This window comes from Leucopleurus acutus (genome assembly GCF_964270905.1).
Source record: "Leucopleurus acutus genome assembly, chromosome: 15".
NCBI classification, from domain to species: Eukaryota; Metazoa; Chordata; class Mammalia; order Artiodactyla; family Delphinidae; genus Leucopleurus; species Leucopleurus acutus.
The window spans coordinates 28,127,173-28,153,901 of NC_139157.1; the positions used below are offsets into that span (position 1 = coordinate 28,127,173).

A 26,729-nucleotide genomic window follows, 5' to 3' on the forward strand; every position below is an offset into this window, starting at 1 on the left:
TTAATTTTTTAAAAAAATTCGTTTAGTTGGGTGAAATCTGATACGATTTCATCCACCTAAATGCACTTGGTGCTGTTCTCAACTGTTGTACCACAACAAAAATAGGCTCTTCTCCCATTCATGAAAAGTTTCATGTAGAGGAATGCTATATCCCAAATCAACTTGAAGTGTTCTGAAAACCATAATGCTTGTCTGCAAACGTCTCACATGACCAGAGTCCGGGTTGAGAAGGCGTTCACGTATTTACGAGCCTGACCGGAAGCCGTCATCTGATCGTCTGTCTTCCCACAGGATGCAGTTTCCCAGGCACCACTACAAGGCTAATGGGGAGAGAGAAGGCAATGGCAAGGTCAGACCGGGAAGCACACACTTTAGCCCACAAATGGATTCCTAGTCCCAGCAGGGCCAGCAGAAAAAAAGGGTGACCTCCAGACAGCAAGTAGTAGACACCAGGGAGCCTTTGTCAGATAAAATCTTCCCTCTGACAACCAGGAATCCAGCATTCTTAAGTGATATTAATTATCAGAAATTGTTTATCACGAAGAGAGAAAACCCACTCCAAGCAGTATGATAAGATACAGCTGTATCTTCACGCTTGAGTGCCTTTTGTCTGTTAGGAGATTTTACAGAGTTGGAGACAGGAATGAGTGTAATCCCCAGATCCCTAAGGTGAGCTGTGGGCATTTGCTTATTAGCAAACTGGTGAGTGCTTGAGCCACCCAGCAAAGAAGCTCCTGTAGGCGCTGGAACTGGTCAACACCTACTGAACATAGTGTATCTTTTTAAACAATGAAATTGATTAAGTTATGAAAATTTAAATTTATCATTAAAATGTATATTTATCAATTAAATACCAACTAATTAAGAAATATCGGTTTACTTGGATAGCTTACTTTTTAAAGATACACTGGAAGTTACAGGATGGAACTAATATCTCATGGGCAGCATCTGGATCCTTCACACACATGATCTCATTTACACAGCACAACTACCCTGGGTGGGAGGTTCATTCTCTCTTAAACTGGGCGGGAAATGGAGACTCAGAAAGTAAGGATAACTTGCCCAAGGCCACTCTATGGGTAACTAGAGTAATGGTTTTGAACGTGTGTCTGTCTCCTGCGAGCCCTGGCTCCTGCCTTCCCTCCATGTTGCTTCAAACCAAAATATGTACTATTTGTGCCCTACTTAGTTCCCAAAAGGATTTAAGATGCTTACAAAGTAAATCTAAGCAAAGAGAGTTTAAAAAGTGGACAAGGCAGGGTCACAGAGAAATGTGGAAAAAATAAATAATACGAAGAAGAGGTGAGATTTGTATTCAAAACACTTGCCATGAACTATAATGCACCGGCAAGATGTAAACTCCAAACATGGCTCTGAGCTCTCTAGCAGTCAATGCAAAGAAGGAAACAGAAACACAGGCAGATATAAGATTTGCTGTCTGTAAGCTCAAAACGAAATCAGTGGTTTTAAAAAGCACAACTATTCCTAGTGTTGATATCTAAGAGGGATGCTTTTCAAGGACAAAAGAAGAATAAGAAAAGAAAGGCCTCTGCTGTCCTTTAAGAGAAAAAATGAACACATGTGAAACCGGTGGAGTGACGACAGGCAGATGAAAGGTTTGTGGTCCCACGGCCAGAGGAGGAGGAGAGGGGACACCAACGAGCAGCCAGGGCCATGCTCTAGGCAAAGGGCATGAATAGGCAGGGTTTAGATAGACAAGTGGTAAAGAGGGTAACCCAGGTGGGAAAATAACATGAAAGAGTCAGGAAGCTGCAGTTTGTATACTGCTTGTGGGAGGGACTGGGAGACAGAGAGGAAGGGACACAGTGGATTTAATGACAACATTTAACAAGCGCTTACTACGCACCACTCACGCTTCTAAGTATTTTACATGTATCATCTCATTTAATTCTCATACAAAACACCAGGGGCATAAATATGGCTCATTACACATGTTTTACAAAGCAGGTAATTTTAAAGGAAGAGAGGGCTGAGGCAACACCCTTAAAGTCACCCAGCTAAGAAGTGATGAAGTAGAAATGTGAATCCGGGCTCTAACTCGCTGCTTCCATTAGAGTTCTTATCAGTGGGAAATTGTAGGGTCCGGTCAGCAGGGCCTTGGAATGCAGGAAGAAGTGCTTAGATGAGGTGTCAAAGTCATCAGACTTTTAGCAAATAGGTAAGACAATTCCAAATGAACGTGGTATTTGTATGGTGATGGGGCTTCCTTGCCTAGGGTCTGGAATAAATTTTCAGTGACATAAGGTTTACAGTGCCATGTTTCTAACTTGTAAACTTTCACAGGACACAAAGTAGATTACCCAGTTTCTGCCCAGTCTGTCATGCCATCTCACTGCCAATGTAAAGGCACCATCCAAGTTTACACATATTTACTCTCAAGGCTCAGAGGCTCAATACATAACTTGAAATACTCCATAGGCAAGATTGATTATCATAATATTTTCCCGGAACTGTGAATCACAAAAATGACAGGACAAAGATGACAAGGCGTTCTGGGCTGACTTCTGCCATTGAGTCACATTTAATGTTTTACTAAGTAAAATCACCAGAGTAGGTTAAGCATTCTTTGATACAGTTCTGAATAAATGATGTTTGTCTAGTTTGAAGGAAGTGGGTTACATATACATATTTCTTTGGTGTGTTATCTGCCCATCCAAATCTCATATTTTAGTTTAGTTGACTGCTTACATGTTGTTGCTAACATTTTTCAGTGCAGCACTGAAACACCTAATTGACACAAGGAATCCAATTAACAAAATAAAATTTAATGTTATCATTGTAATTTTGAGCTTGTATTTGTAGTGACACACATAGAACATATATGACAATGTGACATATAATAACAATGTGACATCCTAACATATGACAATGTGACATACAATAACAATATGACATATACTAACTACCATTTGAGAGTCAATAGTTAAAGATGATGGCTGTCCATGATGAGTACTATGCAGGGCTTAGAATCAGTGATGTACACAGAACAAAGTACATGGATCTTAAAAGCAAGTGACTAAAGAAGATGCAGAGGGCTTCCCTGGTGGCGCAGTGGTTGAGGGTCCGCCTGCCGATGCAGGGGACATGGGTGCGTGCCCCGGTCCAGGAAGATCCCACATGCCGCGGAGCGGCTGGGCCCATGAGCCATGGCCGCTGAGCCTGCATGTCCAGAGCCTGTGCTCCGCAACGGGAGAGGCCACAACAGTGAGAGGCACGTGTACCGCAAAAACAAACAAACAAACAAAAAGATGCAGAATAAAATATCTTAATATGCTAATATCTTATATGTAAGCAAAAACTAACAAAGATACACACAAAACCCAAAAATACATATTTCAAAAGAATACATACAAACAAATGAAGGGGAAGGGAGGATGTAGGTGAAAACGGAGATAAAAGTGAGGAGCAAGGAAGAACGGATTGTTTCTGTTTTTCTCTGGTTAAGAATTTTTCTACTTAGCTGTGCTTCAATTAACATAGGATTAATTTTCTATATTAAAGTAAATTAAGTATCCTAAAATCCTATATTAATAGAATCTCATGCTTGCTTTTACAATGCCTCTTGGTAAAAGTCAAGTTCTGATCCTTGACAACATAGTACTTAATTCGGGATTCCCAATGTCTGTTCAAGAGAATCTAACACAGTTATCGGCTTAGTATATTTTCAACTTGGACTTTAACTGTGTTCTTGTTGGATCTCCCAGATGGCTCATCACTTATTCATGTTTGGCTCTTCCTCCAGGACCAGATATTTAAAACAAGATCAATATAAAGAAGGTACCATATATTTTTAGTTAGTACTTTGAAAACACTTTTCAAACAGTCAGCTTCCCCCAAGTCAAAATGAAATTTATGAAGAAATAAATCAAATTGACTGACCTATCCGAACTTCAGAAAGCAGATCATTTGAGGGGCACCTAAGCCCTGAAGCTCAGAGTTGAGGGAGGGCAAGACGACTTGGAACACCTGAACCTCCCAGTGTAGACAGACACCAAGACGCAGTAGCCACTGTGTGCAAGAACCACTGAGCGCAGAACAAAAAGGCGAACGTGAGTGGGCAGCTCCTTTTCCGCACCGTGAGAGTACAAAGCAAGCACTTCTTACAACCATGGATGGAAATACTGGTCAGAGCAGACACGTACCTACTTTGTGAAGGTAAAGGAAGAGCAGAAGGTCGAATACTCGGGTAAGAAAGGAAATGCTGAGGTCCACCAGCCAAAAGGGCAGCTGCCTCCTCCTGCTATTTCTTTCTCCCTCCTTACCTTGAAGCTCTGGGGCCCTGGGCCAACTTTTCAAGCTGATGGAATAGTTCTGACAAAGGAGGATTAAATGTCTTCGTGCTAGGAGGATGTTTTTTAATACTGTCATATAGATCCTTGGGCACCCTCTTCATTCCCTCTCCTTAAATGTTAGTTTCATTTACACTAAAGAATTAGTAAGAATTACAGATTTTGGGCTTCCCTGGTGGCGCAGTGGTTGAGAGTCCGCCTGCCGATGCAGGGGACACGGGTTCGTGCCCCGGTCTGGTAAGATCCCACATGCCGCGGAGCGGCTGGGCCCGTGAGCCATGGCCGCTGAGCCTGGGCGTCCGGAGCCTGTGCTCTGCAACGGGAGAGGCCACAACAATGAGAGGCCCGCGTACCGCAAAAAAAGAAAAAAAAAAAAAAAAAAAAGAATTACAGATTTCGGCACATGAATTCTTGGTAAATGACTAACCCATGGTGCTGTTGCAGACATGTCACTCTACCCTAATTCATTACAACATTAATAATCCTACTGCACATCTTCCTCCTCTTGCCTGCGAGTTATCTTACTTATCCCATAATTTACCTTTAATTGCCCCTGGGCAGAAGTGAACTGAAAAAGGACTGTCAGAGGTCTAACTGGGATATCCTGCTGAAGCACTTTAAATAAATACGCAGATCCTTTATATAAAACAGAAGACAAAAAATGAGACAAGACCATGTCCACAGGTGGTTTTCTGTCAGAATTAAATTATCTCCACATTTTCACTTAGAATATGAATGGTTTTTTCATCATGCTGAACAAGAACTGCCATTGTTGTTCTATTCATAGAGCAGCTTCACACAGTAGCTGCTGCCGTCAATAGCCTTGGCAGGGTATGTGCTTTACAATTCACAGACCTCATAAGAAAATTGCGTTAAGTCATGAAAAAATGATTTTGCAAAATCAAAACAACTTATAAGATGGTGTTATGTTTTTCTGTTTCATTTTTTAAAATAACAGGCAGATATAAATGGTGTCCAAAAGACTAAGAATTATTTGATAATTCCATTTAACCTATCTGAAGAAAAGAATTACTCTGGACTAAAATTCTAAAAGTCAGAATTCCTTCCCAGTGGGGCATCTTTTAAAATGTATTAGTTGTCTAAGAGATAATGTTGAAATCTTTAGCTGTATCTTGAGAGTCAAGAGTAAACCTGAGATGAAGTGTGGCTAAGGTAAGGTTAATGGTTATCAAACTTTTCCCACGCATAAATGCTTCCCTATGTCTGCACAAAACAATTAAATGCTCCCAACTTCAGAGTTGCTAACTTTTCATAGAAAAGAGACCTAAAAGTTAGCGTGGGTCAAAGGTCCAGATGGTGATGGAGGGTGTTCCATCCACCAGCACCTCCACATCCCACCCACGTCTAAGTTAACAATCGCTAATAGGGATGGACTTTTCCCAAATTTGGAGTTTGTCGCCAGTGTCTCTAGGGTTCTTTTCATCTTACTTGTTGATAGACTTCCCAACAGTTGTAGTCACATAGCCTCAGATGTCACAATTTTTTGGAAGAATAGCTCTTTCCTTAGTCACATATTGGTTTTCAACTATTGAGATTAAGATAAGTGCCAAATTGCTCTAAAGCAATTATATCTTTGTTGGCCCAAGGAAGATTCAATATCACAGTGTTTACCAAACCCAACCAAACAAAAAAAAAATCCAGGTCGTGTACTCTCTGGGGTAGAGCACTCTGAATTTGAGCTCAACTTGCCTTCCCCACTCATTTAGCCTTTCTCAGTTCACCCCAAAAACTGTACACGGTAAACTTGCTTATTATATAAGATATATTGAAAGCAGGTCACTGAAATATTATTGACAGCTATGTGAAATCTTGCCAGGGCAAGTGGAAAAAAGTGACCCGAGGGAGAACCAAATGGATACAGAGGTATCCAGGGGAGTAGGTCAACAGCAGCACACTAACACTAAGAAATGCCTGGAAAGATCTATGTCACATGGAGACGGACTGTTTCTATGTCAGTTGACATGCCAACACAAGCAGCAGAAAAATAGAGAAGACCAGTAAATCAGTTGTCTCATCTCCATAACACCAAAGAGATCTGACTACCTTTATTTCAGGAATCAGTTGAATCAGCAATCTCTTTTGGTGACCCACTGACACAGTTCTGCCAGAGTGGAGCAAGGAATGAGAAAGAACATGTGAGAGGAAATAATACACCAGAGTGCAAAGTGAGGCCTCCTTGCCTATGTTTCTAAGGACAGGGACAGTGCATACCCTTTGTCTGAAAATAGGTACCACCAATGTACATTGGCAAGTGTGCCGCCATTTTTTTTTTTTTTTTTTTGCGGTACGCGGGCCTCTCCCGTTGCGGAGCACAGGCTCCAGACACACAGGCTCAGCGGCCATGGCTCACGGGCCTAGTCGCTCCGCGGCACTTGGGATCTTCCCAGACCGGGGCACGAACCTGTGTCCCCTGCATCGGCAGGCGGACTCTCCACCACTGCACCACCAGGGAAGCCCTGTGCTGCCATTTTGAAAGTAATATTATATCCATTTGATCTTCATAGAAACCTTGTATGATAAGTGGAGGAAATAACTATAGTTCCCAATTTAAAATGAGAGCATTTTCATCTGAAGAAGTTAATGAATTAAAAACATGCAGTTAGAAACTGCTGATGTCTAGACTAGAACCCAGGTGCCTGTTGCCTGCATGCTAGCTTATTACACTCCTTAGCAATGCCAATCATGCAAAAAGCAATCCAAAGCACATGGAACTGAAGAAGTGAGCTTCAGCTGCTTGCAATAACATCGTAAGATTCTTTGATGCTGTGCAAATGTGGTTAAGTGTTAATGGCTTGAGAAATTTACTTAAATTAAACTCACTGTTTTTAAAAAGTAAGGCTAGGACAAGCCAAGTCAGGAAATTAAAATTTAAGGCTGTCATTCTGTGGTTACAAAAAAGAGGAAAGTGAGTGAGTAAAAAGCATATGAACACATCTTTTACATTTGGGTTTTAAACAGGAATAAAAGGAAATTATAATTTAAGAGAAAAATACAGAAGTTCAGAGGCTTATAACTTAAGTACAGTTTCAGATCTACCAATGAAAATGTCTACCTTAGGAAATGTTTATTGGCATAATGTATTTATTTCAAAATGTAAAGCAAATTGAAAGCACATTGAGAAAAACAGGCAGTTCTTTTCTCCTTGCTGAGGGAGCTGTGTGTGTGTGTATGTGTGTGTGTCTGCCTTGGGCTCTTTCAGGGTAACTTTCGAACAGCAGAATCCAGTAGTGTTCCACAGTGAATCTGCCTTTCCTGCTCCAAACTGCAAGCTTTCTAGGCTGAATGTCTATTTCCTCATTTGTGTATAAGCTTCTAGACTCCATTCTCTACTACCATACAGCATGAGGAAAACAGCACAATGGTCCGAAAATCTCACATATTCTGAGCTACATGAAAGACACAAATATCAAAAATGTCTCAGGACATTTTTATTATAAGAGTCCCTGTTTGTTTTTATAATTAAAGTTAAGGCAACTAAAAAAAGAAGAAATCCAACTATTACACTATTATGCAGCTGCTGCAAATTCCTTTTAAAAAAAGATCAAGCATAAATAATTTCAAAACCAAATATAACATTGTGCATAATGGTTTATAATAGCCTCTAAACATTATAGCTTATGGACTAGGGGTTATATGGAAAGCTCTGAGTTATTAAAATTCTTTGCTTCTCAATGGCAACCCGCATAAAAAATGGGCATACTTAGCACCCTGAGTTTGTTCTCTACATACCATTTCCCACTAAAAGGATCACAGCACCTTAGGGAAATGGCTGGTTCCAAGAAGAGAGGAAGGAAATGTAACTATTACACATATTCATGTATAAGCACATGGATTTATATGTGTATTAGAAGCTGAACTATAAAGCCCCAATATTTGGGGCCTCAAAACAATAACTACTCTGTCTAAAGTGTTACAGCTATAATTAAGCCAAGGATCATTACCACTGAAATGACAGAACACAGAATTGCACAATTAGTGTAGTCTTCAATAAACTTTTCTTGTACCTAAGTAAATTTATTTAGTCAACTAGATGGATAGACGATCAACTGTACTATACAAATGACATTTTAGAAGTATTGGAAATTTAAAATATTTTAGGAGTCATATTTAGTTGTTTTAATTAAATGCACTCTAACAAAAATGTCTAGATTGTTTGGTTAAAATCCCGTTTAACATTTGATTTATTATAAGTACAAATGACAAAATTTCTAGGTTATATAAAGTACTCAAGTTGAATAGCCAGATCATTTAACAAATGCACAACATGTTCAACAATACTGTTCATGAGAAATCTGCCTAATTAGGTCAAATTGAATTATCAATGGAAATATATGATAAAGCATAATGGTTTTAATAAAAAATTACCAAATTGCTTAAAATTACCTACATAAATATTGAGTCAGGGTTATATGAAATATAGGCAATATATGCTTAAATATTTAGAATCACCTGACGCATTTTCTGATATTTATCACAAAAGTTTGAAACATTTTAGAAATCACATATTTCTATGGTACGAGAAGCTATGTTTCCATGACACAAAATGAAGGAGATACATGGTGCGTGCCATTCACTCATTCATTCTTAAAATGAATTAGTTATCTATTATAGCAGGTTATTAAAATATATTTGAGTGGTGTAAATCACTAAAACCATATAATGTAGATAGAAGCATTGACTCCAAAATCAACTTATAGGTCTCAATTATTTAGTTTAGTGGAGCCGACAAATGTTACCTTCATCATGTGATGTATGTAGGTGGCTTAATCTCAATATACAATATCAGAATCTGTAGAGTGCCACATATGGCTCACCGATATACTAGAAAATACTGACTAATAAAAACAGAGCTACTAGACTTCCCTGGTGGTGCAGTAGTTAAGAATCTGCCTGCCAATGCAGGGGACACGGGTTCAAGCCCTGGTCTGGGAAGATCCCACATGCTGCGGAGCAACTAGGTCCTTGCGCCACAACTACTGAGCCTGTGCTCTAGAGCCCGCGAGCCACAACAATTGAGCCCGCGTGCCACAACTACTGAAGCCCACGGGCCTAGAGCCCATGCTCCACAACAAGAGAAGCCACCACAATGAGAAGCCCGCACACCGCAACGAAGAGTAGCCCCCGCTCGCTGCAACTAGAGAAAGCCCGCGTGCAGCAACGAAGACCCAGTGCAGCCAAAAATAAATAAATTAAATAAAATTAAAAAAAAATAGAGCTACTACTTAATACTGAGTTTCAAAGATAAGTAATATTTCCATCAAATAAAATATAAATATGCTGATAATAAAGTTCCATACTGATTATTTTTTTAATTAGTATCATTAAAATCTTCAAGGTAAAAATTAGACAACCTATTTTTTAGAAATCTGACACTCTTGCCAAAGTTTATGTAATATATATATTTTATATCTGTACCATGTTTGGCTGGATATATTTTATTTATATCTGCATAAAGGTTTAGATTTAGGTTTTGCTAAACACTATTTGGTTAGGCCAAAAGCTTTAGGATTTAGTTTTAGGGAAAGAACCAGGGGTTTTCAACCTACATAATGATAACTGTCCCTAAATATGTATATATGTTGCACTTTGCCATTTAGAATGCACTTTTTTTATACTATTATAACTATCGGTCAGATCCTAGCCTATGTTACAAAATATACATAAAACTCAACCTAGTTTAATGAATGCACTAATAGCACTAGTCAAATTCTATGCTCTGGTTATAATCCTTCTAATCCCCTTTCTTTGTCCCCCATATGTCCCCCTTCTGTTCTTTTCCTCATTTTCCAGTTCTTTGCCATATTCTGAGTCTTCTTCACATGGCTACCCAAGCCTGATTGACTCAGGAAGGACTCCAGATTCCCCGCAAGGACAGACTTTCCCTAGTCCACACTCCAGTCAACAGTCACCTTTCATCAAAGCAGTTGGATCAGATAGAAGCCACAAGGAGAGCAATCTGATGGAATTAAGACACAAAGTGTGCCTATAGCCCTTCCAGCTGTATTTGTATTTCTTAAAAATAATGCTAAATATCACAAATGCTTTAAAGGAGGTAGTCTTAAGAGTCTCACAATTTGGAGAGAGAAGGCCTACTGCAGTGATGGGAAAGCCCTTCCAGGAACAGGACACTCTTTCAAATCACACTGCCTAAAACAGTGCCTTTCCCTCACAGGACAACTGTGACTTTCCACTTCCTAATCCAGGTTCTCTGCATGCTGCAGGGGCTATGGCTTTTCCCCCAGTGTAGCACAGGAGGATGGAGGGGAGGAGGGCTCAGCAGGTGGCTGGGTATTGGGCTATTGAATGTTGGGAAATGCTTTAAATAATTTAAGGGAACAAATTTGCATTCTTATTTACATTTGGCTGGGGATTAATTTGGAATTTGTTGTATTTCATCAACATACACCTCCTTCAAAAAAGGGAAATCTCTTTTGATATTAAAACCCGTGAGCAGATGTTCAACTACAGATTAGCCACATAACACTGACAGTTGAGTCTGTCATTCTGATAGTCAAATATGGTGTAATTCTTTTCTAGCTATCTAATTTCAAACTTCATTGAAAATCTAAAAAGGGTCTGAGCTTTGATGGCTTAGTGAGGGAGCAGAAAACATAAAAAATTTTGAAACTAAAATTAAACTATACCAATTTTTTATAAAACCTTTAAAAGTAGAAGGAAGTATTGACACATGTGTAATTAACAATCTTAGTCTCAGTCACAGTAAGAAATGTTTCACTTCATCAGGCTTTGGGAGCCTGCTCTAATAAAAATTTCCAGTGAGTCTCATATGAGTGGCAACAAGGAATTTTAGGAGTTTTTTAGACATTGGGAGTTGTTTAAAAGCATCACTCCTCTATGTCTAAAATGTTTTCCTTTTTTTAAAAAAAAAAATTTTTTTAGTGAATGACTTTTAAGATACCAATGTTGGAATAATAATTACCTGCAAGGGACTCGCCAGGGACCTGTTTTTAGGTACTGTAAATGCTTTGAGAACATTGTCTTCATCTTCTGATACTGGTGTCATTAAAACGGAACTTGTAAGAATATTCTAAAGGGAAAGAGAATAATTTGAAATTTAAATGAGGTTGGATAATAGGAGAGCCGACACAATTCTAACACTTTAGAGAGTAGATTACTATGAGTTGACACACATTGGCAGGAAAAAAATGCAGGTATTTGCCAGAAATTCTCTTCCCAATGAGCTAAACTGAGAACTCAACTATGTACTAACACTAATCCCACTGTGGCAAACATCACTAAAGCAAAAAGCTTCAGGGTCCCACACAGTTCTAGGCATGAGGCAGGCACTCAAAATACATCTGCTAAATGGATTAATAAATTTGTGCTTTTAAAATTTTATTAAACTCTGGTGAGAGAACTGTTTATTTCATATATTGGTAAAGAAATATTTTCGACTTACAGATTAATGGCAGTATAATATAATGGTGAAAAGTATGGAATTTAGAACTAGACTGAAGTTCTAACCCAGAACCGCCACTTATAAGCTATACAATCTTGAGTAAGTGACTAAGCCTCCCTGTGCCTCAGTTTCCCCCCTGGTGTAATGGAAATGATAATGTTACCAACCTTGTGAGGATTAGATGAGTTAACGTATCTAAAGCTCTTAGACTATTACTCACCACTTAGAACACACTGAATAAATATTAGCAATTGCTATTAGCTTTGATTCTTCATAAGAGGAAAGGGCAATCATTCACAAGTTACAAACTTTAAAATCGAATGGTTAACCAAGGGCAAAACAAAAGAAAACAAGACTAACAAGCCACGAAAAGACACAGAAGAAATTTAAGAGCATGTTACTAAGTGAAAGAAGCTAGCTGGAAAAAGCTACACACTGTATGATTCCAACTATATAATATTCCAGAAGAGGCAAAACTAGAGACAGTAAAAAGATCAGTGGTTGCCAGAAGTTGGAGGGATGAATAGTAGCAGAGGACTTTTAGGGCACTGAAACTACTCTGCACGATACTATAATGGTGGATAAATGTCAGTACAAATTTGTCCAAATCCATGGAACGAATAACACCAAGAGTGAACCCTAACATAAACTCTGGGCTTAGGGTGATGCTGTATCAATGTAGGCTCACTAGTTGTAACAAATATACCCCTCTGGTGGGGTGTGTTGATGATCGGGAGGCTGTGCATATGTGAGGCCAGGGGATATATGGGAAATCTCTGTACCTTTTGCTCAACTTTGCTGTTAACCTAAGACTGCTCTGAAAAAATAGTCTATTAAAAAAATGGTGGTAAGCAAAGCAATGCAATATCGGGTACAATAAAGGGAATTTACTGTAGACACTGTGATTAGCACTATGCTAGATACTACATAAAACCAAACAGGAGACAACTTAGCAAGGAGGAAATACAGGCATCCCCTGCTATTCAAAAGTTCGCTTCACACCACTTTGCTTTTATGAAAGTCCTACATTAGCACCTAATATTTTCGCTAACTGCTAACCAAAAGAAGCCTGAAGAGAAGTTTTGCTTTTCTTTTGCAGCCACAACTGTTACAGAGGCAGCACACACCCTGGGCAGTTAGAGTGGCACCGCCAAGCTCCTTCCCCAGGCACTACACTCAGCATCTCAGCATCAACCCCATAGTTTTGAATTGTGTGAGCACCTGTGCTTTATCTCAATTTCCTTATTTTTATTCACTTTTTATTGAAGTATAGTTGATTTAAAATATTATATTAGTTTCAGGTGTACACCATGGTGAGTTGATATTTTTATAGATCACACATCATACACAGTTATTAAAAAATACTATCTTATCTGTGCTATATATTACATCCCTGTGACATCTACTTTATAACTGGGAGTCCGTACCTCTTAATCCGGTTCACCTATTTCGTCCCTCTCCCCACCCCTCTCCCCTCTGGCAGCCACTAGTTTGTTCTCTGTATCTGTGAGTCTGCTTCTATTTGTTACATTTGTTTCTTTTTTTTTTTTAATTTTATTTAATTTTTGCACCTGTTAGCAAGATATGTCCGAAGGTAAACTGCTTCTTTGCTTTACGTCATTTTGGCCTACTAAAGGTATCATAGGAATGCTCTACTTTCAGATAGCAGGGGAAACCCTATACTACATTTAGAAGACAAATAAGTAAATTAAAAGAAAATGTAAAACTTAATATTCTGTTTTCATGGAAATGTGTGTATACATGCAGCAGATTTTTTAAGTGGCAAGGACTCAGATCATAAGAAAATAAACAAGTCTGCAATGGAACACAGTCTATTTCCAACACATGTAGAAAATCTCACTTTATATTCAACATTAATAATCATAAGAAAATAAGCCTGTGAGAGAATATTTAGAAGTATGATGCACTAAATGCCGAAACCACAGTGGTCCCACACGCCACACACAGAATTCTGTGAGCTGCCCACATCTCATAACATGTCATAACTTACGGGCACATCTGCCACAGGCGATGCCTGTGTGAACAGCTGAGTGTTCAGACTCTCCCCTTCCCAGTGGTCTGAGCAGAAGAAGTTTCCTGCTTTATCAGTTGGAGATTCCACCTAAAAGCAAACAGGAAGTGCTTTGTTGTTTCTAGAGCTAGAACTTCCCATGAAACTGTTAAACTCAAGAGTAAACTTCTGTAAGATGAATAAGGTCTGGGGATCTAATGTATAATACGGTGACTATAGTTGCTAACACTGTATTGTATAACTGAAATTTGCTAAAAGAGTAGAACTTAAATGTTCTCACTGGAAAAAAAAGTAAATATGTGAGGAGATGGATGTGTTAATTAACTCAATGGGGGAGAATCCTTTCATAAGGTACACGTGTAACAAAACATCACATTGTACACTTTAAATACTTTATAATTTTATTTGTCAATTATATCTCAGTAAGGCTGAAGAAAAAGTAAATCTATGGCCAATCTCTCAACCACTTATCCTTATATGAAAATAAATTCAAGAGGCACTGTATCGAACCTGTTGGAAATGCTTCTTGACACCAATGTAAAACATTTAGCTAGTGGGAAGCAACAGCATAGCACAGGGAGATCAGCTCGGTGCTTTGCGATGACCTAGAGGGGTGGGATAGGGAGTGTGGAAGGGAGGCTCAAGAGGGAGGGGATGTGGGGACATGCGTATGCATATGGCTGATTCACTTTTGTGTACAACAGAAGCTAATGCAGTATTGTGAAGCAATATTATTGTGAAGCAATTATACTCCAATAAAGAGCTATTAAAAAAACTACAATGAGGTACAATGCCACACTCATTAGAATGAATAAAAGCAAAAAGACTTACCAAAAAAATAGATACTATTAATTAGTTTCAATTTTCCATGATGTCCAAAAATTAAATATCTATGTATCAACCAGTCATCCATCCACCTATATATCAGTGATTTTAAAAAGTACAATACAAAACTGCTTCCTTCTCTTTCCTTTGTAATCTCTCACATGTTTTCTGTTCAAACAGGAAGGAAATAGAAGTGGCTCGGCTTCCCAAATGCAAGATTGCATGCCTACAGCTTGGCAGTACCTCGTAACTGCATCTTATATGAAAATCTTTTATGAAAAGTGGTGTTGTTACACAGTGCCTCCCCCCCTCCCCCAGACACATCAAGCTGCCCACAAGGGACAAAAACAGCAGGGTTGTTCCTTCCAAAGAATCTTGTGTTTACCTCTTGTTTGATCTTCTTCAGTAAAGGTGGTCCATTTTCTTGAAACTCAGCAACAATTCCAGATTCATCAGATTCCTGTTTAATCACATCTTGTAGGTCTTCTACTAGATGAGATGGTGTCTGAGGCTGAAGGGATGATTGGGTACATTTGTATCAGAGGAAAATTTCTGTCTGTGCTAATAAACCAACTAAACCCCAAGAACTTTGTGAGAACTTACTAGCATCTTCAGGGGACCATATTTAATTTCTTGAGCTGCGAGTGCATGTTTGAATGGTGTAGGAGTTCTCGGAGAGCTTTCTAGGATTGACCTTTTGATAGCTGGAGTTCTGAAACTTTAAAAGGAAAACAAGTTTTGGTTAAATATAAAAGAACATATGTCCCTTACATTTCTCTACCTATTAAATTTAATATTTTTCTACTGAATAGAATAAACTCATTGATATGGAATAGGGTATGCTGATGAATCATATATATATTGTTAGGGAAAAGATAATATGTACATCACATATTTCAAAATATCATACCACAAAACTAAGAGCATTAAAATATTTCTCATCTTTCTTTAATCATTCTGAAAACACATGTAGTACCCCTAAGCCTTTATAATGACCATAAGTATTGTGAAGATCTGATGTCATTTAAAAATCAATTTTATCTATTCATTATCTCTTATCTACCCACAACAGAAAACATATGTTAACCTTTTAAAGTGTATTTTATATTGGAAACAATAAAATTGCTTTTTTAAAAGGTTTCTTATAATTCTTATTGATGTTCTCTCCCATTTCTTTGAATTGGTTAAGGCTTTATTGACTATAAATGACTACTTAATCACTCCTTGGCTTCTAATCATATAATTTTCATGGGGATGGCAAAAGAGGTCCTATCTACAGATAAATTTCAAAAAGAAAAAATAAGATTAAAAAAATTCATTCTTAAGTTTATAAGTTCTTAAATTCATTCTTTAAAAAAATTCATTCTTAAGTTTATAATCAAAGAGGAAAGAAGGCTGAAAAAGCTTGTTTTTGGTGAAGAAGAAAAGGACTTATTGAACAAACAGAAAAACTGAATGGAAAAGTTATTTTAAAATTACCTTTGCATATATAGGAAATTTTTTTTTTTTTTTTGCAGTACGCGGGCCTCTCACTGTTGTGGCCTCTCCCGTTGCGGAGCACAGACTCCGGACGCGCAGGCTCAGCGGCCATGGCTCACGGGCCCAGCCTCTCCGCGGCATATGGGATCTTCCCGGACCGGGGCACGAACCCGTGTCCCCTGCATCGGCAGGCAGACTCCCAACCACTGCGCCACCAGGGAAGCCCATATATAGGAAATTTTGAAATGAACTACAAAAGGTAATTTAGTTTATTCTCCTACCTTCTACCTCTAGGTAGTTCTAACATGCCCAGGACAGGCATATTCAATGTGGAGATACACATGACTATGTATATAAAAGTGGATCAGTAAAATTACATACATATAAATAGATCAGACATTTGGAGACTATATTCTATTAATTAAATATAAGTAAATAAAATAAATAATTTTTTTCTTGAAACAAGGACTTACATAGTATTTTCCTTTTGAGTTTTCACAGTCTGGTCTCTATGAAATGGTGTTGTAACAGTCAATTTGTGACCATTGAGAGGGGTGGAAGTTAAAGAAGGCATTTCCAAGTCTAAGTTTTCATGGTTATTGGAAGTGTTTAAGAACTAAATATGGGAAGAAAGAAAATATACTTAAATTAAACAGTGATTCTTTACTCAGCCCAATTTAAAAATGACATGTTGTTAACAAGTAGGTATGTTTTACTGGACCATTATATGAGATAACAATGATGTTAACAAGCACATAGTGTTTTATTTCAATTCAGCACCTGGGATTTGGAGTATGATTTCCAAGAAATAAAATCTAGAGTCAATGCTGAAAAACTTGCAAAATCCTAAGAAAACATTCTCAACAAGGACACTTGTCATTAAAGAGAATGAGATGCACTTCTTATTAACATTAAAGGTGTTAAAGTGATTTTTTTTGGAAAGTAATCATTTTTTTCTTTCATACTTTGTTTTTTCTCTTTAATGATCTAGGAACCATTATTATATAAAGTTGACATTATGTGGAAAATTCTTGAATAATTTAAGCTGTATCTCTCAGAACACTGATGTTCTGGGAAAGGAATAGGTGTTCCTCAAATGGTTCCAAGGTAAAACAAATTTGGGAAACACACATATTGTAATCTCCTCCTGGAAATTCACAGTGCACATCCGTATATTAAAAACTTTGAGAGGTCCTGCAGTAAACAAACCATTTTAATTTTGTTTGATTCAGTGTTTCCCAAACTTATATACCTATATATTTAGATGTTTTTCTGGAACATCATTAAAGTCTTGTAGAACTAATATACTTCAGAACAGGGTTTGGAAAATACAAGCAAAAAAAGATCTTTTTTCAGTGGGCATATCATTTGCTCATACCTAAGTTGTTCTTATAACAGACTCGACAGGCATAATTGGAAAAATGTTTTAAAGTGCCAAATTATCCTTTAGCTTCAATTATTTTCATAATTAAGGAACACAAGTCTTTGATAAAAATTATAATTTCCATGCCTTAAAAAAGCTGTACGAAATAAGAACATTCATTGGCAAAAACTGCCAATAAAATATTATGGCACGACTCAGAAGAGCCAATGTTGAGAAATTGAAATTAAAACATACGTTGTTTTTCTTAAGCATTTGTTCCTCATTTTCTCCCAAAACTTTTTCACTTAAAGATGGACTGGAACCTTTAAATTTTCTCCGTTGCAGCTCAAATGTTATCTAAACATAATTTGGTTCCCTCCTCCCCTGGGTCAGTGAATCACATAACAATAAGTGAACAAAGAGGCAGAAAATCTGTTAAAGTTTTTAAAGGGATGGGAGAAGAGGAAGGAGTAGAAATGTTAAACTCTAGTGTTGAAGGAAATAAAAGCACATCCCAGGCAACTAACTCTCTTTAGAATCACCAAAAAGTCAGAGAGAGAATTATGACAAAATCATCAGTCCGTCTACAAATAGCCTACACTCTGGGAGGCAGTATGACTTAGCAACAGCCAGAGGCAACAACGGAATGAAATCAGTGAAGACAACAGTAATGACTCATTTGTTCCAAAGGATTAGTTTCTAGATTATTAAGGGTCAGGTGTCTGCTGAAAATTAGTAACAGCTGTGCAGAAATTGTGCTCTACCTGCGAGGGGGAGAAAGGTAGGCTTTTGACAAGGGAATGCTTGGGAGTTGAACTGCTGACGTCAGCAAATATCAAGGAACTAGAGTGTCCAGTGGCTATGGGGCTGGCTTGGCCCCGCTTTTTTCGAAGGATGACCCGTGGAATTGTGCTGGGCCTCGCAGGAGGGAAGGGCTTGGGCAGGTCAAGTGAACCCTCATTCAACTTGCGTTTGTTCGCCCTCCTGCTAGGCTCTCCTGCAGGCCTATTCACATTGCCCTCTCTTTGCTGAAGCTGGAGGGCTTTGCCTGTGTGGTGTTGGCTAGGTGAAAAAGCTGCTTCTTCAAAGAATTCAAAACTGCTGAGATCACCCCACGATGAAGGATCCTGAAACAATGTGGGAGGCGCAGAACTTTGAGACAGTGTGTGCATGATGTGTGCCATCACCTGAAACACAGCACTGAGAAAGAGATGCTGAACGCAAAGAAAACACCTGGCCCACTTGCTTGACCTCCTGAGAAACAGCTTCGGGACGAACAGTTGTTCTGGTACACTGCATGGTGCGTCTGCCATGCTGCCTCAAGGCTGGCCCTACCCTGGTGCTGCAGGGACCTCCTGGCACTCTATCATTTGCATGCAGTTCAAAGCAAAAAGAAGACTTTTTGATAGCACATTTTGGCAATGTTCATCCTCTGTCTGATGGGGGATGCAGTAAATGCTTTTTAACCAAGTAGGAAACAAAGGAAATGAATTGAGTGTCTGCTTTTGTGATACCGAATTCAAGTTTGTTTCACCAGAGATGGTTTGTCTCAGTGGATCCGTTGGGACTGGTAATCAATGTTTTGTGGAGAAAGCCATGCGCCAACAAATGAACATATTACCAATTCAAATATATTGAAAGATGGCTTTAAGCTCCGAGTGAACATAATTCTTAATGTGCTATCCAAAAGCAAAGCACAATTTTAGGGGAACACAAAGGAGTAAACAAAGTACAAAAAAACAAGTTTAAAATAATCCAAATATCATTCCTATTACCCAAGCTCTACTTATAGGTCATTAACTTTACTATTTTTAAAAATATGCATTTTGAAGGAAATATGGGAAAAGCTACCTTTTTATCTGGGTAGCCTAAGAAATCAGATATTGAAAAAATATATACACAGAAACTAAAGTCATACGTTTACGTTAACATATGCTAGTAACATGATATTCGCCATAGAAAATGGCAACAATTTGAGGAGTTTCCTAATCCCCCTTCCAAAAACATTAGCTTGCCTTAAAAATTCTACTTACAGAATCTATAAATTGAAGTGTTTCTGCAAATTCTAAGAGGTTCTTAACATTGTCCAGAATGGTGCCTTGGTGGACGATCATGCACCTGGCTGGAGAGGCGCTTTCTTCAGGTAGGGAACCAGGATCCACCGGCAGAGATGGAGTGGAGTGGTGGTCTTCCAAACAGGAAACAGGTGCACTGTCTCCATGAGGTCTGGTGTGGTCGGCAATGGTGGTGCTGTGCCACCCAGGGTAGCTGCATGTGTGGTTCTGTGTCTAAGGAGGGGGTGGGGGAGCAGGGAGGAAAAAGGGAGAAGGAACTTAGCAATGAAGTTGCACAAGGTATCAGATGCTGTTAGAGGAAAGATAAAAGTTGTTGCATCATCCAAAACTTGCGCCTATGAGACAGTTGTCAAGATGTTTCCTTCTATCAATGCAAGACCCTGCTTTTTAATAATGGTATAGCCTGTCATCTATAGGATTACCTTCACTGTCATCATTTTGTTAAAACTGCAAATAGAGGGATTATGTTACCAAGTACAACTCTCACATGGAATGTCTTAAAAATCTACTTTAACATAATTTCCAATAGGATCATAAATGTTTGCTGCAAATTAAGAAGTGGGCGATTCTCATTCTAACCTACAAAAAGGCTGGAGGATTCAAGAGTTAGAGTTGCTTTTATTTGCATATATTCTTGTGGCTTCTACTCCTTTTTTAATGCTACAGATTGCACTGATGCAGTGAAGGGCTGCCAAATCAACGTGGTTAGGAAAGCAGAAGAGCAAATTAACAGAAGTCTCCTTTCAGCATGACCATGCAACAGGAGAAATTGCAAAACATTAACTAAAGTTAAAAAGTGGTCGAACTATCATATGCACATAATCATTTTATTATTTAACCAAAAAGAAATCTACTCCTCAGAATACCTACTGGGTATCCCATCTTTCATTCTCTTTGTTGGTTAATTACATACGTTACAAAGTGCAAGCTGCTTTCCCAGTTTGCTGCCCAAACACTAGAAAAGATGTCAAAATTCAGTAATGGTCCACACAGCTTTTGTGTGTGCAAACAAAAGAGAGACATTTATGTTGCTTATGGAGAGATTTAATATATATCTTTTTTTACATGTATATACTGGACATACATCAAATCATATTTGAAATTATAAAGTATGAAAATCTAGCTTAAAAGAATAATAGAAAAACTCGAATGAATAGGCACCCGACAGATACACAGATTTGTAAAAAAAAAAAAATTGCAAATTTTCATTTTTTCTCTTCTAGTCTTTGAATTGATTACAGTCCTTCTGAAGAAAAGAAAAATCAAGAATGAGAATCACAAATGGATATTGAGTTTCTATGGCAACACAAAAGGACTACTTCCAACTTAGTCAACACACATCGTGATACCAACTGCATTTTATTACAAGCAACCTCTAGTGTTTAAACATTGTTAGTGGATATACAGAGTCTTGATTAGTGTGATATTTAGAAGATAAGGGAAAAGATACAGAAGAGTGCTGGGGTCAAGCGTTATCCCCCGCCCAGATCAAGTAGGCAGTGACATCTTACTGGAAGTGCCTGCTGTCCTTTGAGTTCATTCTCAGTTGACATTAGAAGCAACTCTAGCTCCTTTATTCGCTTTTCTTTCTCAGGGTCTTCATCGTTATAGTGTCTCTGAAATTAAAAGTTAAGGGAGAAAAAAAGACAAAGATCTGGTGGGAAAGTGTAAATACAATGATCGTGGCCCGAGGTTCACGAGGGACCACACAGAACCCAAAGAGCCCTGGCGTGGAACAAACGCCAACGGAATCTGGCCACTGTAGAAATCTCTGAATGTTATCCCAGCCATAAGGGAGGGATGTGAAACCTGAGGCTAGAGGAGATGCTGACGGAGGGGTTGTTTCAACTTCTAACATCAGAGAACCTGAAGTGTAGCTTGCTGGCCAGAGCTCTGCCCACCTCCCCACAGCCCCCTTTTCTTTTAACTTCAGTGGATCAGGTGCAAATAATCGTTGGGATGAAAGAAACAGAACTGTGCCTTGAGTAGCTAATGAGTTTCTTCATGAAATGATCTGAAAATGGGCTTACCTGAATGGCTGCAGCAGCTGGCTGAGGGACATTGACTATATTTACATGTAACGCTACAGGATATGGGACGTGACTGGAGACCTATATCAAAAAGGCAAAACATATATACACTAATATGTATAAAATAGATAACTAATAAGAGCCTGCTGTATAAAAAAATAAATAAAATTAAATTTTAAAAAAAGGCAAAACAAACAAAGGCCGAGACATTCATGGTTACACGTGCTTCAGGGGACTTGTTGGCTTCCTGAAGTTTTGCTCTAGGACTAAGGAAAACAAACAAACAAACACTTTTCTGATAAAATTCACAAAGCAAAATAAATAAATAAAACCCAACTCCAATTTGAAATTTTAGCCAAGCCTTTAATAATTGTTAAAGAGCTAAAGCAACAGAGCGAAAGAAATTTAAGGTGCTCATCGATCCTGATAGGAAGTATTCCTTGGAGTAAAACAGAAAGAAAAATATAATCTAAAATACATTCACGAGTGTATGAAAGTTTTGATGGTAAAAACGGATGGCACTAGCTGTTTATAAATAAAAATATGTTTCTGTGAATTATTATGAGCTTTAGGAAAGAGTATAGCACCTCTTAAGATAGTTCATTCACCTGAGACCAGTCAGGAAGGTCTGCAGTCAAATATATGGAACAGACAGAGAAGAGTAAAAACTACTAATATGTTTTGCATAGAATTTGCTTATGAGCTCTGAATTCTTGGATAAGTTTCACCATTTATTATTGCTGATTTTAAGATTCAAGTTTCTTGATTTTTTTCTCTTTATTCTTCTTTTCCCACCCATTTTGAAGATTTTTGTCCATAAATATAAATATCAAGAAATGAAGAAAGAATCACACCGATTCAAAGGAAGACAAAAGATGTCAGATGTCAGTCACAAAACTGCTCCTGATTCACAGTAAGAAGGTAAACACTTACTGAATGAATAAATTAAGATACTTCAGCTAGATCACTACCAGAATTGAACTTACAATCATCTGTTAAATTTCAGGGTCAAACTATTTCCTCTTTAAGTGTAATATTACATTCACTTTTCATTTGAGCAGAGAAAAGTATTAGATACAACTGCACCTCCATACCCCCATTCTTCTTCAGCAGTACCTTGATAAGTAAATTTACATCCAAAAGCTAACTTCCCAAATTAGATTCGAAGCAGCAAGTTAGAAGCAAACAACTTGGGTTTTAGTCTGTACTATCTCTATGAGCTGTGTAACCCTGGACAAATCACTTAACATCCTCATTTCTGGATCCGTATCAGGGATAACAACACCTACCCCTCTCAATTGATCGTGATCATGATCATGTTCATGAAAGCTGAGAAGTATGCACCTGAAAGGTATCATTATTACCTGGAGCTAAAATAACATCTCTCTCATTAAACTAAATTCTGAGGAATGGCTTACGTTTTGTGCTTCAGAAACGTGGTAATAGGAATAGTCATTGTTAACTGAGGGCTGGCCAGTTGGAGGGAGTTGAGCTGAAGGTAGAGCATGGGCAAAACCCATCAAATGGCTGTTCTTCTGAAAACTTGTGGCCACTGGTGGCTGGCTGGCTTTAGAAGACTCCTGCAGATAACCTTCCTGCTCGACCTTGCGACGCATGGTAGAATTCCAGTGGTTCTTGATAGCATTATCAGTTCTGCACAGAAATATATTTTACAAACAAAAATTTCAATTCAGATTACAGTTAATTGACAGAAAACTGTTTCTAACAGAGACCCTTTCTTTTGGTCCACTACGAGTGTTTTTTTCCTTTTAATCGTTTCTGTCTTCTCTGCCTCCTAAAAATCATGCTTCCACTATCACCTAATTAAAAATTGATAGGTTTCTCTAAATTACATAATATGGAACTTATATAGTTTTCTATAAATGCTGAAATCTTTTAGCCATTTTGTTTCCTTGTTAAGAATATTTCCAATAAAACACCCTTCATGTTTATTCTGATTGTGATACAAGACTCTAATACAACTTAAAGTTCTGGCTGTTCTATAAAATTACTCCTTTGAGTGTGGCTTAGCAGGGCCTACACATCACAACAGGCACTCAGTAAAGTTTGGTGAGCAATAATGACGTTGCTGCCGTCTCAGCGTCTACTCTTTATCTAGAATAGCACTAGCCAGAGATTTTGAGTAAAAAAAATTCCCACCTTTTGAAAACTACCTCAAATGGTTCCATAACCAGGCAAATGGAACCATAACCAGAGGCGAAAATGCAAAATGGGATCCCGAAGGGAAAGAGGCTAACTCCCCAATATATTTTCAAACTGCAAAGCATTTTTACTAAGGTTTTTCAATTCTCAGGAAAACAGTTTCTCAATTCAAAAAAACCGTTTTAAGCCTCCCTTTTACTATTTCGATGGGGGTGGGGGAATGTATGCTAAAGAAAGAGGAAGTTCAATTGCCCCTTAAATTTTTAGAAGAATCAACAGCATATCCTTTCAGACCATATGGGAGAAAAGGCTTCCTTTTATCAACCTCTTGAATTCTCTAAGCTTATACTGAACCAGGAGGGAGGAAATGTTTCAGAACATCACAAGAGAACACTGCATAGACCATGAGAGACACAGCCTTCTTTGAAATGACCCTTTCTCCACTTTGGGGTTATGAAGCTCAAGAATAAAAATATTTAAAATGTTTCCTATCCTACAATATTTTAATGTAAGATTTATAATTAGTATCTTCCAAACTAAATGACATCCGTTATAAACTGTTTAAATGGGGAAAGTGGGACAAAAATGAGCTTCCATAGATATCCCTCATAATGAGGTCATTTTCGTGCTTTGTTCATTAAAAAGAAAGCTTAACAATGAATTATTTAAAAACCTGGAAGCATTATGATAATTCTAGAAATACAGTCTTTCTTTATTCAAAAGAAAAAATTAAGCCAAGTGGTATAATGAAATGAACATGGTATCAGGAAAATGGTAGCCAAATTCCTTCTGGTCACTTAACCAGCTGTGTGAACTCAGACCAGAGACAAACTGTCTACCCTTGGTTTGCTTCTATGTGTTTAGAGTTTTGTAGTTTACAAAGTGCTCTGACATTTGTTTTACTTGATACTAGCATTGGCCCTACGAAGTAGGTTATACCCCGTTTTGCAAATGGGGCAACTGAGGCTGAGGAAAGTTGGCCCAAGCTCACTGTTGGGTGGATTCTGGAAGTCCTCAACCAGGTAAACTCTAAGATCTCTTCCAGTTGTAAAAGCTATGGATCTAGTTTATCTTGTGAAACATTTACCATCGATAAAATGTAATTCACTCACCATACATTTTAAAGCAGAATGTTCAATACCCACTCCCTCATTCTTCCCAATCAATATATTTTTTGACATATTATTACCGTCCAGGCAGTAGCTTTGCGATTTCTGCCCATCTGTTCCCCAGTCTCTTGTGTGCCTGGTAAATAATTCTGTCTTCCTCTTCTGTCCAGGAGGTTTTCTTAACTTCTGGATTCAAGTGGTTATGCCACCTCTCCCTACATTGTTTTCCAATTCTCCCCTTTAAGTGCTTGGCAATAACAGACCAACGTTTCGGACCGTATTTCTGTACAAGCTCTATCACCTTCAGATAAACACACAAAAATAACCTATGTTTTAATGTTATGTAATGAGTCAGTGTAATCATTCTTCATGTTACAAGATCTTTAGAAAATTTCTAAAAATCCTCTTTCATTCATGGGAAATATGGGAATGGAGTCCTCTGCTTCCTGTTTGCACACTTTACCTGTTTCTTCAAGTTGGGAAACAGTCAACAATGTTGGGGAATATTCATAATTGTGATTCACACACCAACGGAGAAAGAACTTACTCTCTGATCTTCTTCTTTGGTCCAAGGACCCTTGATAAGCTCAGGGTTTAGTACTTTCTGCCATCGGTGCTGGCACTGCACATCTGTTCGATTCTAGGCAAATAAGATAAAGTGTGCACTGTCATACAGATACGATGTGATAAGCACATGAAGACTGCTGTAATAAAAATCACACACGGACAATGTGCAGTGAAAACATTCAAGAACATAGTTTAGGGCATATCTGGAGAGCCCATTACTTACAGCTAAAGAACATACAAAGAATATATCAAAGTTGCATCTAAAATTAGAAGCTCTGCATCCTCAGGGAAATAGTCCTGCCATGTGAACTAAAGGATCATCGTACTGTATACCTGGTTGTCAATTTAACTTAACCTTAACCTCAGTGTATTGCATTTGGAAGTACCCACATGGATTAGAACTTCTTAGCGATTCCATATTGATGTTGGACTTCTATGGAAACCCACTCTAAATGACTCAAGTTTGATTCCCATTCAAACTAAGAGATGTGCTTCAATTTAGGACCACAAGTGTTAATATTGTGGAAAGAACAAAGGTGAATAAAGATAGGCCCTGTTTTATAAGAGTTTATAGTCTTGTAAGAAGTAAAAGACAAATATATAATTAACTAACAGAGGGCAGAATTTGATTCATATGCAAGAAGAGACCAAAGTAAAATGATATTGGGGTGGAAAAAGGAGCATCTTCTGAGGAGGAGAAATTATGTTTCCTTAGAAGGAGTACAGAAAAGCTCTTGGCATGGACTTTGAAGGATGGCTAGAACATTTTAGGAGGTGGCATCACCAGGGACAAAAGCCCTCAGGAGGGAAAGCAGAAATGAATTCAACCAAACCTGCTTGCAGAGGGGAAGTAGGAAACAGAACTGGGGCTGTAAGGTGAGGCATATGGGAAGGCCCTCATGTGCCAGGCAGTTTACCTGATGTGTGAGACTCGAAGTTACTGTTGCTAGTTTTGAAAAGTAAAGTACAGCTGCATTTTATGAAGCTCCATCTGTCAGTGGTGTCTGGAATGTATGGGAAAGTGGAAAGCTACAAGTAGGAAAGCCAGTTATGAAGGCAATGCCATCGGCCAGAGAAGAGGGAAAGGGGCCGAACATACGGAACGGTGAGAAGAATAAACAAAGGAATCCCAGATTCCTTAATCCTCGCTTGATTGTAGGGGATGGGGGAGTATGATAAGTCTAAAAGAACGCCAAAATTTTAAACCAGGGTACCAAAATTATGGCTATTGAAAAAATAGGAAATTTAAAAGAAGCTGACCTGGGGGAAGTACCATGAGTTTAGTCATCTACCATACAACAAATCATCAAAATGCTAATTTATATTATTCTAAAA

At 38.2% G+C, this 26,729-nt stretch overlaps 1 protein-coding gene across 8 annotated transcripts in view; it reads right to left on the bottom strand.

Moving 5' to 3' along the window:
• Positions 1 to 203: 203 nt before the first annotated feature.
• Positions 204 to 26,729, bottom strand: part of MYB (MYB proto-oncogene, transcription factor) — a gene marked incomplete at both ends in the record, with an annotated part of 33,437 nt that continues 6,911 nt past the window's right edge. Inside the window, 13 exons of one of the 8 annotated variants that reach the window (XM_082855332.1) lie at positions 204 to 320; positions 11,272 to 11,379; positions 13,763 to 13,873; positions 14,994 to 15,119; positions 15,212 to 15,326; positions 16,561 to 16,703; positions 18,215 to 18,577; positions 19,484 to 19,738; positions 21,046 to 21,141; positions 21,556 to 21,636; positions 22,974 to 23,208; positions 24,908 to 25,128; positions 25,375 to 25,467. In XM_082855332.1, coding sequence (XP_082711458.1) covers positions 204 to 320; positions 11,272 to 11,379; positions 13,763 to 13,873; positions 14,994 to 15,119; positions 15,212 to 15,326; positions 16,561 to 16,703; positions 18,215 to 18,577; positions 19,484 to 19,738; positions 21,046 to 21,141; positions 21,556 to 21,636; positions 22,974 to 23,208; positions 24,908 to 25,128; positions 25,375 to 25,467 — 2,064 coding nt within the window. Of the gene's footprint in view, positions 321 to 11,271; positions 11,380 to 13,762; positions 13,874 to 14,993; positions 15,120 to 15,211; positions 15,327 to 16,560; positions 16,704 to 18,214; positions 18,578 to 19,483; positions 19,739 to 21,036; positions 21,142 to 21,555; positions 21,637 to 22,973; positions 23,209 to 24,907; positions 25,129 to 25,374; positions 25,468 to 26,729 lie in introns of all 8 variants that reach the window. The other 7 variants (XM_082855333.1, XM_082855331.1, XM_082855335.1 and 4 more) reach the window with 7 other exon arrangements.